The sequence below is a fragment of the Trichoplusia ni genome, chromosome 16 (genome assembly GCF_003590095.1).
Source record: "Trichoplusia ni isolate ovarian cell line Hi5 chromosome 16, tn1, whole genome shotgun sequence".
Taxonomy (NCBI): domain Eukaryota; kingdom Metazoa; phylum Arthropoda; class Insecta; order Lepidoptera; family Noctuidae; genus Trichoplusia; species Trichoplusia ni.
In genome coordinates, this window is record NC_039493.1 from 4653213 (window position 1) to 4664211 (window position 10999).

At 34.9% G+C, this 10999-nt stretch overlaps 1 protein-coding gene across 1 annotated transcript; it reads right to left on the reverse strand.

Annotated features, from left to right (window-relative positions):
- Positions 1–6826: 6826 nt before the first annotated feature.
- LOC113502080 lies at positions 6827–9704 on the reverse strand. The gene is made up of 2 exons (XM_026883461.1): positions 8894–9704; positions 6827–8031 (listed from the first exon to the last, which is right to left on the reverse strand). Exons 1-2 carry the CDS (start codon positions 9263–9265, stop codon positions 7714–7716), a joined length of 690 nt encoding a protein of 229 aa, XP_026739262.1. The 5' UTR covers positions 9266–9704; the 3' UTR covers positions 6827–7713.
- Positions 9705–10999: the final 1295 nt, after the last annotated feature.

The following is a 10999-nucleotide window of genomic DNA, read 5'->3' on the forward strand; positions in this document are numbered from 1 at the left end:
GCTCGTGTCTGGGCTTCCTCTTCCATAGTTTCGACTATTGCTTTCGTATCTTGTCCTATTTCTTGACATTGTGCTTTTTCGACTAAGTCGATTGTTGTTTGTAACAGCTGAGCTGTGACACAAAATAGTTATCGGTACGCAAGTCCCTGCAGTATTCCATTTCTCGAATTGGAATTTACCTTATCAGAAGTACTGAATTGTAGGGAAGTAGTAAAGCTCTACTGGAAGTGAGTTATGACAGCAAAATGCTTGTTCTGAGTACTACCAATAAGAGAAAACAAGCTGGCGTGAAGTAAGATGCAAAATAACCATAGTTTAGAAGAACACTTAATATTTTAATTTAGGAACTGGTAGTTACGTTATCAGAAGTAATAAAGCTCTACTGGAAGGGAATTGTGACAGCAAAACACTTAACTTTATCGTTGCGTGAGACAACAGAATATAATCGTTTGGCAAGGCACATCAGTTTTTAATTTCTCAAACTGGTATTTACGTTATCCGAAATACTGAATCGTAGGGAAGTAATAAAGCTCTACTAGGAGGGAATTATAACAGCAAAATACCTTAATTTACCTGGCTTTACGTTAGACACAAAAAAGTCATCGGTATGCAAGTCCCTTCAGTATTCCATTTCTCGAATTGGAATTTACCTTACTAGAAGCACTGATTTGGATTGCTAATCGGACTGCCACCGAGAGCAGACGTATTTCTATTTTTAATAAATCTGTTTATTAAGTGCTCCGCAAATCTAATACTTCCGCTACAGTTGTTATAACTATTGTGCCGTGAACATTCTAAGGTGATTAATGACCTTATACAAATAAGTGCAAGTGACGAGTCATTACCACAGTGCGCTGCGTGCTTGCGCGGTGCCCTGCTTCACCTCCGCGAGACAAGAACAATCGACATTTTTTGACTCGCTCACACAGGGACTCTGCGTTCAAGGTCTGCAACTATTTACGCCCACCTACATTATTCACGTCAATGACAGGTATTTATTAAAGTTATAAACAAACAATGAATGTGACACGTTCTCCAACGACTTCACAATCCAGGTCAGACAATTTATTAACCACATGCTCAACGACAAATTATGTTACCGGTACGGGCTCACAACCTGACTTATCTAAGATAAGCGAAGAACTAAGCGGAGCGCAAATAACTTACCGTAAACGTAATTTAGAACGGATTGGGCATGATTGTTTATGTTCCGAAGAAATTAAACTAATGAGAAGCGATTTATCGCGCGTCTCTTCTCTGTTAGAAAAATATATTGATTCAAATGCCCAAATGATTAAGGAAATGAACGCAAGTATCGTCGAAGTAAAGTATGAATTGGCCGACTTGCGAGCGTCGCATGAGCAAACAAAATCGTTGATTACATCTAATGCGGCGGACATTACTGCACAAATACAAAATGTTCAGTCCACCACAACACAGCTTACTACTGAACAGTCTAACATAAAAAGCCAACTAACTCAGTTTGAAAATAAAATAATAAACAACCAGAATAAAATACAGAACCTGGAAACAAATATTAGTAAAATACAATTAGACCCCCATTCTTCACAAACTGATGTGTCCGTTAATGAACAAATATTTCGTGAAATTCAAGACCGAAATAGAAGACAAAATAACATTATCATAAGCGGTATATCGGAGCAAATCTGCATTAACACACAGGAAAGAATTCTTAAAGACGAATCTGATGTTTTAAATATTATTACAAGCATAAATTCGAACATAGCGAAACCAAACAAAATATTTCGCATTGGAAAGTACAGTGTCGGCAAAACGCGCGGAATAAAAGTTTGCTTTAACAATCCTGAACCAGTGATGTTACTACTACGTAGCAAGGGAAAATTACCGGACAATATTAAGTTTTACTCGGATCAAACGCCCTCCCAGCAAAAATATTTTCAGACTGTAAAAAATGAACTAGTACGCCGGACTGAACATGGAGAAACTGATCTTATAATTAAATACAGCAACGGTATTCCTACCATTATTAAACAGAATTCAAAAAACTCAGATGCCCATTGAGTAAAAATCATACTACAAAACCTATAACCTACCAAATAGTCCACGATTATCAGCAATTGAATACTCAAAAATCCCGCCTAGCATTTCTTTACTTAAACGCACGCAGCATATGTAAAAAGGGCAAGTTTGACGAATTAAAATGTATCGTAAAAGCAATATCAACAACAGTACACATCATATTAATTACAGAAACATGGATACAAAACGATACCCAGGCTTTACAGCTACAAATACCTAATTATACACACTACTACAACTATAGAACGGACATTAGAGGAGGTGGAGTATCGGCCTACATTCACAATGATTTAAAACATAATCTCACTCAATCTACATATCAAGATGGCAACAATTACTTATGGGTATATCTAGAGAAATTTGCGATAGATGTTGGCGTTGTCTATAATCCTGGAGACACTAACTTAGCAAAGTTTTTGGATACATATGATTCACAATTACAAGTACGAAAACGAGCAAGTCTTTGGTGATTTAAACATCGATCTACTATCTAAAAACAAAACATTAAAAAGGTACAAACAGAGACTTCACGAATCAGGCCATAAAATACTTAACAAAGTCAACCAAACCTATTGTACACGAGATTCAACTACAAAGAAATCTATCCTGGACCACGTAAGCACAAACTTGAACAATGAAGAATATAATTTTGCAATCATCAACTCCTCTTTCTCAGATCACAAACAAATATATTTACAACTAAATAAGTGGAAACCCCCAAAGCTGCGAATAAACTATGATACTATAGATTACAACAAATTATACATTACTACTGAATCGTATGGACTAGAAAATGCTGTAAACACGTATGAAGAATTTGAGACTACTTTAATACAATGCATCAAACGAAATACAATTTCAAGAACTAAAATCGTGAATCCACCACGAACGGAATGGGTTAACAACGAAATTATTATCGGGATCAACTTAAGAAACTACCTATGGGTACAGCATAAAAAGGATCAAGAAAATGAGACAATACTAATTGAGTTTAAAAAAATCAGGGACCAAATTGCTAGATTAATACAATCTACCAAAAATGCCTACTTCTATAATCAATTTACGAAATATACTAACACTCCTAAAAAAATGTGGACACTTATAAACAATTTAGCTAACAACAAAATGTGTCAAAATAGCGCTCCTTCAAAAATTATTGTTAATTCTGATATGATTACTGGCAAAAAGGAAATATGTGAACTTTTTAATAAATATTTCTCAACCATAGGGTCAGTACTTGCGGAGAAAATACCTAGGAAATTTCATGATTGTTCTAAAATATTAGAATTTAATAAACAATACAATGCCCCAAGTCACTCACTTACAACACTGCAGCCCTGTAATGCTGAGGAAATTATAAAAATTATCAAGACCTTGATGCCAACTCTAGTAGTGGTATAGATAAAATTAGCGTTAAAATTATAAAAAAATTACAAAATCTAGTCTCGAATGTGCTGGCAAAATGCTTTAATAAACTAATGACTGAAGGGGAATTTCCCGATTCTCTTAAGGTTGCAAAGTATCACCAATTTATAAATCTGGACCTAAGACCGACCCTGGAAATTATCGGCCGATCTCTGTATTGCCAGTCATGTCCAAAATATTAGAAAAACTTATACATAGTCGCCTATTAAATTACTTTGATTCCATTAACTTTATATCAGATCGCCAATATGGATTTAGACCTAAAAATAATACCACAATAGCGACAATAGATTTAGTAACAAAAATCAGAGACAATATAGATAAAAAGTACATTGTTCTGGGTGTATTCATTGACTTGAAAAAAGCTTTCGATACTGTAAGCCACATATTACTTTTAAACAAGCTTGAACATGCTGGTATCCAAGGAAACGCACTCAAAATGCTAAAATCTTATTTAACTAACCGACGCCAGATAGTTAAGATGAATGACGTCGAGAGTACTGCTCTACCCGTCACATACGGAGTACCGCAGGGATCCATATTAGGACCATTGTTATTCTTAACTTACATAAATCAGATTGCAGCACTTAATATTCATGGTCATTTAACTTTATATGCAGACGATACTTGCTTATTTTATTTTGGAAAAAACATACATAATATCATCTCACAAGCCCAAGAGGATTTAGATACATTATTCGAGTGGTTTCAATGCAATTTACTATCTATCAATATTTCAAAAACATGTTTTACTATATTTAAAGCTAAAAACAAAAAGATTCCAGATCATAGACCATTAACTATTGATAACATTCTGCTCGAACAAAAACAATGTGAAAAATACCTCGGCTTAAAAATCGATAGCAATCTCAACTGGAACAATCAAATAGATCATATTAAAGCCAAACTCTCGTCACTCACTGGCTCTCTCTACAATATAAGCAATTGTATACCTAAAAATATTCGTCTTACTATATACAACTCTCTTGTTAAATCACATTTACTATACCTAATAGAAATCTGGGGCAACTCAGGTAAAACGAAATTGCGAGAATTGCAAAGAGTACAAAACAAGATTATTAAAATATTGTTTCGCTATCCATATTTGACACCTACTTATAAAATTTTTGAAGATACAAAATTGATGGATATTAAGCAACTTTATATGTATACCACTTGTATTCTGATAAGAAAAATCTTAGACAAAAAAATTAATACCAATTTATCATTTACCAAAATTTCGGAAGTGTCTACACGTAGTAGACGTCGCCCTAGTTTACTTGTATTACCAAGACCTCGTACAAATTACTCCAAAGAAACATCACCTATGAAGGAGCAGATATTTATAATAACTTACCGTCGAACATTAAAAATGTAAGCTCGTTCAACGTTTTTAAATCTCAACTCTCGAAATATATAACAGAAAACTTTTCTTATCCAAAGTCACATTAATCCAATCAAGTAATATAAAAAAGAACAAAATAAAACGTTGAGCGTGTACCTACAATTGTACTCCTAGCTATTTAACATTACCCATTTTGTCGCTTTTATTGTTTTAAACTATCCTTCTGGCTAATGATATTACTTATTGTTATTAGTCTCTAAGTTAACACTTTTTTACTTATTTATCGGTGGCGGTTAATTAGATAAACTAAATGTTATTTTGTATTCTCATGTAAGTGGCTTTATTGTCTTTTTTGGGAATAAATGATTTAAACCAAAAAATTGTAGTCAAGTAATAAAGCTCTACTGGAAGTGAGTTATGACAGCAAAATACTTTAATTTAGCTAGTTTTACGTTAGACAAAATAATCATCGGTACGGCAGTAGTAAAGCTCTATTGGTAGGGGAATTGTGACAGCAAAATACTTGACTATATCTGGTGTTGCGTAAGAAAACAAATAATCATCGTTTGGCAAGTCACTTCAGTTTTTAATTTCTCGAATTGGAATTTACCTTGTCAGAAGCACTGGATTGTAGGGAAGTAGTAAAACTCTACTGGAAGGGCATTGTGACAGCAAAATACTTTAATTTAGCTGGCTTTACGTAGGACACAAAAAAGTCATCGGTACGCAAGTCCCTTCAGTATTCCATTTCTCGAATTGGAATTTACCTTATGAGAAGCACTGAATTGTAGGGAAGTAGTAAAACTCTACTGGAAGGGCATTGTGACAGCAAAACACTTTAATTTAGCTGGCTTTACGTGAGGCACAAAATAATCATCGATACGCAAGTCCCTTCACTACGCAAATAAGCATCAGGCACGACGTGAAATAGTATCTCGGTTTTAAAATCATTAATTTCTTCCTCACTTAAAATTTGCAAAGTACTGAGTACATTTTTATTATCAATGCCAATCAATGAGATTACATTATTCGATCGTTTACCTCTAAATTTATTAGCTACACTCTCTTTCATTAACGAGCACTCGGCTCCTGAATCCAAATCAAATTTAAAACACTCGCCAAAATGATTTAATCGTCCGGACGGGGACTCAACCTCGCACAGGTTGACACGCTTCTTCGCCGGGGCTGCGGTGCTGGACCCGCCGGCAGTGCAGCGGTTGGCGATGTGGCCCTGGACGCTACACTTGTAGCAGGTCACGGGGCTGCCGCTGGGCTGCTGGCGCAGAGCACCACTCGATGTGGCCGGTGTAGGAGCAGGTTTCTTCGCGTCGCCCTTACTCGTACGGCAATCCGCTTGCTTATGCCCGAGCTTGCCACAGGCATGACACTTGATTTGCGATGTTGAAAACTTCGGTCGTTTTTCACTCTTAGCCTCGTTTCGCATGTCTACACATGCAATATTGTATTTAGTGAATACAGCCAGTTATCATTACTAAAATCAACCCATTTTAGTAAATAAGTCAAATATTTGTTTCTACAACAAGCTTCCCATTCATTTTAGTAAAAAATTTAAAACTTTTAGTAAATTAAAACTATCCGGAAAAGGATATTACAAAATATCAGATTATTTAAATGATAAAAAGGCTTGGGATTGAACTGCTCGCTTATACAGCTATGATTATTTGTGTACATAATTATTGACATGTTTTGTGCTTTTGCATGAATTTATTTTTGTTACTATTAATGATTATTTGATTTAATAACATGCAACTCATTTGCGTTATTTTTTTTTTAATCTTTTTTAAATACATTTTTTTGAAAGTTTAAACGTTCCAAATAAAAAAAAAGAACAAAATCCAAATTTATTGAAATACTCTGCATTAGTTTATACACTTGAATTTGAAAATTTTCTGGACTTTAAAAAGAGGCGGCGACCCCTGAGTGTTTCGACATTTCTTCTTAGGGTAGTTAGCTAGGAAATGTCGGCTCCATCGTTCTCAAAAAAGACATGTAAAAGTGATGAAATATCCTATTTGCAGAATAAATAATTTCATTTCATTTGTTTATGGCTGAGGCCGCACTACGATTTTTTCAGCAAGCAGTTAATCGCTACAACCGCAAAACCGCTTGAGACGCACACACCACGATAAAAAATCGCGAAACGACCCGCAGTTTGAAGATGGATTTCAAGGTAGCAGTATGTGTTGTAGCTCCGATAATAAGAAATAGAAAAAGCAGACGTCAACGCAAATTTCGAAAATATTGGATCCATCCACTTACTGGGCGTAGATTTGAGAAAGGTTTCTTTCATAAGAAGTATCAAAGCTTAAAGGCGCGTTTCCATTATGCAAGTGTTTGCATACATGTATGACGTCAGACATGTGTGCAAGTGATTTGAATTGGAAACACGATTTTGTTCAACTTGCAGCTTGCATACAAGATTTTAGTGGTATACAAGTTAGTTCTAGTTGTACAGTGTTTATCATGGGTAGAAGACGTGCTGTGCTTGTCGCTGCATGCAAAGTTGTATACGCAATAATTATACACGTATTAAATAACAAAAAAAAAGCATCGACGTCGACCAGTTCAGTGGGTTAGAAAATGGATTCACAGAAGAGATGCTTACGGTACGTCGAATAATCTGTTAAAAGAATTGGCTATAGAAGATCCTAAACGGTACCATACTCATCTCAGAATGAACGAAGAACTATTTTTAAATTTATTGGATAAGATTTCGTCCAGAATATCTAAGCAAGACACTATTTTTAGACCCGCTCTGCCTGCAAAATTGAAATTGCAAGTAACGCTTAAATATCTGGCATCGGGTACTACTAGTCTTGGAACATTGGAAGAATTGTATCGTGTGCCTAAGTGTAGTATTTCTAAATTCCGCTTATTCGCTGCTCATTTAAAACTTTCATAATAAGTTCTTGAGTTTCTAGAGCGTACTCTAACGGCAGTTTTTGAAGTTGAAGACTAACGTTTTGACCAAAAACATCAAATTCATTTTCCGATTCTACGCTCTTATTTATTTTTCTCAATTCTTGAAGTGCGGTATCTATGGGATCATATCTTGCATTTCGAATCGATTGTCGAAAATTGGATGAGGATTGACTCTCTGTTTGAGATGAGCTTCGAGAACCACTGGCTCTGGCTGGCGTATTTTCTCTGCTATCTGTTGAAGTATTTTCTGATTCTACCTAAAACATAATTCATTCAATAAATTTAAAAATAAATAAAATAAAACATTTCTTTAATGTTTTTTATTTCTTTCAGTTTCCGAATACTAGTGAAGAGTGGAATGAAATTTGTAAAGGATTCGAAGAACGTTGCAATTTTCCACGATGTATTGGAGCAATTGATGGAAAGCATGTCATCTTGAGATGCCCAAATGGGAGTGGTTCTTTATATTATGACTATAAAGGACATTTTAGCATAGTCTTGTTTGCATTATGCGATAGTTACTTAAACTTTTGATACATTAATGTTGGACATTATGGGAAAACATCTGACGGAACAATATTCTCTCATTCAACTCTTCAGTCAATATTAAAAAATGGTAGCTCAAATATACCGCCTAATTCAGTGGTATTAGGAGATGAAGCATTTCCACTTAAAAAATATTTAATGAAGCCATATCCTCGAACCCAAGGATTAAGTAAAGAAAAGAAAATATTTAACTACCGACTGTCGAGAGCAAGACGAGTGGTTGAAAATGCGTTTGGTTTATTGGTATCGAAGTGGAGAATTTTTGAGCGACCTATTGCTGTTGAGGTGAATAAAGTTGATAAAATAATAAAAGCATGCTGTGCACTGCACAATTGGTTGAGACATACTTCTAGTACATATATTACACCTAATTTTGTTGATCGAGAAAATTCAATAACAGGACATAGTGAAGGCATGTTCAATGACGTGAATATGAGAGCATTTCAGCAATTACGCCCGGCACAACCGTCAAGCAGTCCCAAAACAGCGGTCGAAATAAGAGATGACTTTGCTAACTACTTTGCTACAGATGGTACTGTAACATGGCAAGAAAGAATGATTTTAAAAAAAAATAAAAGAATTGATACTTACAGTGGTGCTTTCTTCATTCCTTCTTAATTCGGTTGACGTCAGCAAAAAATTCATTGTGTTAAACCAGCTTAATTTTGGTGTGTATATGTTACTTGTTCCACTACCGGTTGTTTTGGATTTTTCAATTTTTGCTAATTCAGCAAAAAATGTGGTACGCAGTGATCGTATTTTATTTTTCACGTCTTTTGCGGTCATAACAATACCATTAAGGTGCATCAATTCGATTAGTTTTCTATATGCTGATTCGCGTGCGTCTCGATTTTTGTAAAGATTGTTTTTTGGTTCCCAAAGACAATCATGTCGATATTCCTCAATAAACATTATTGTTTTCTCCGTATCCCATTTAGCAGTCATTTTTACAAAGTAATAAAGTCATAAACAAAGTAATCCTCTATGCACGACCGCATGCGCTTGCAACTTGCGTGCAAATGTGCCGACTTGATTATTGTGCGTACAAGTTTAAACCTAATTGCATACAAGTTGCAACTTGTTTGCAAGTTGTTGTTTCCACTATACAATTTGCATGCAACTTGCAAATAGTATGCAAATCACTTGCATAATGGAAACGCGCCTTAATAGTAAACATCGTCAGAGACAAGAAAAAAAAGATTTATTTTGCTCAGCAGTCGCTGACAAGAGTTATGAAGGTTGAAAGTTAAGTAAGGTTAGGTTGAAAGTTAAACTATGGTTAAAGCTCTTTTATGTTTCTGGTATACACGGTGATATTTTAGTTGTCTTACAAAAGCAGCCCAGTTCATGTATCCGACGTAAAATACACCTAGGCGCGATTTTTTTTTATCATCAACTAAGATAATAAGTACGAAGAAAATTAAACAAGAGAAATCTGAAATATACTCTTAAAAATGATAAAATTGCCGCCGTCTGCGCCCCTCACCATTGTTACAAGGCTCGGACCGCGCTCGCAACAGAGCTGTGTTTCTAAAAAACTACGAATTGCATCATAATATTGAATAAAATTTGCATTTTTTTTTTCAAATCTCATAAATACCTATTTTTTTTATCATGAACGTGTTCTAGTCATTGGATAGGTAGGATAAACTGGGCTGCGTTTGTAAGACGACAATGAACGAAAAGTTATCGATAACCAATGAATCCGTGCTTTTCGTTCTATATTTTTTAAATATAAGGTAGATCGGGGCAACATCGAACGCGATTTTGATGAGATGAGGTATATTTGTTTTAAGCATCTATATGAACCCGAAACACATAATGTAGCAGCAAACTATAGAACTTTCAATAGAACCAACAGATTGTACTTTACTTTACACCAGGCAAAGAATCATTATTCTTATATATTAATATAAATATTAATAAAAATATACACATAAACGAAAATAATGAAAACGGGTAAAGATCGTAATGTAGGGGGGAAGACCGACAATTGGGGGTACTTTTTTAAATTTTTGTTTTAGGTCACTGGATTCACTCACAAATTGTGTAAAGAATGTAAAAGTATACATGTTTCTTCATCAAAGTACTTTAAAGTACTTTAAAGTAAGAAGAAGTATGAAATATTGTAAAATAATGAATTTTATATTCCGGTCTTACCCCACTTCTACCAAATTCAGACAGGGGTTCCCAACTGTTTTAATATCATAATAGCTGTGTAAGTAAATGTTGACGTAGTAGTAATCATAACTAGGACATGAATGGAAACAAAATTTGCCAATAGGTACAAATTATATTTATAATAATCAAACAATAATTGCACAATACACTTACAGAAAAATACAACATTTCAAAAATATTATAAAAGGCTCATGTTAATAACATAACAATCAAAAGGAACAAGCAAACCGTTTTAATAAATGGATCCGTCATTTGTCGTCGGACATGCTCTATAGGCTGTGGTTTTTTTATAGAAAGGCCATGGCGCTTGCGGAAATTATACAGCCAGTCCGATCCCGGCCTCCCATTCCTAAACGGTGTAGCGATTTCATTCAGTTTGATAAATTCTTCGACGAGGTTTATTATTTCGACCCTGGAGAGACCAAAACCCCATTTTTCCAGTATTATTAGAGCATTGGCTAATCTGACTTCTATTTCGTCAGGAATGGCGGTTGGTCT

What these genes read in the sequence shown, in the direction of transcription:
- LOC113502080 (XM_026883461.1), bottom strand. Translation starts at nt 9,265, where the DNA reads ATGACTGCTAAATGGGATACGGAGAAAACAATAATGTTTATTGAGGAA. An exon ending in CTGTAAGTATCAATTCTTTT is followed by an intron (nt 8,032 to 8,893) that starts ATTTTTTTTTAA and finishes ATTATGTTTTAG; the next exon opens with GTAGAATCAGAAAATACTTC.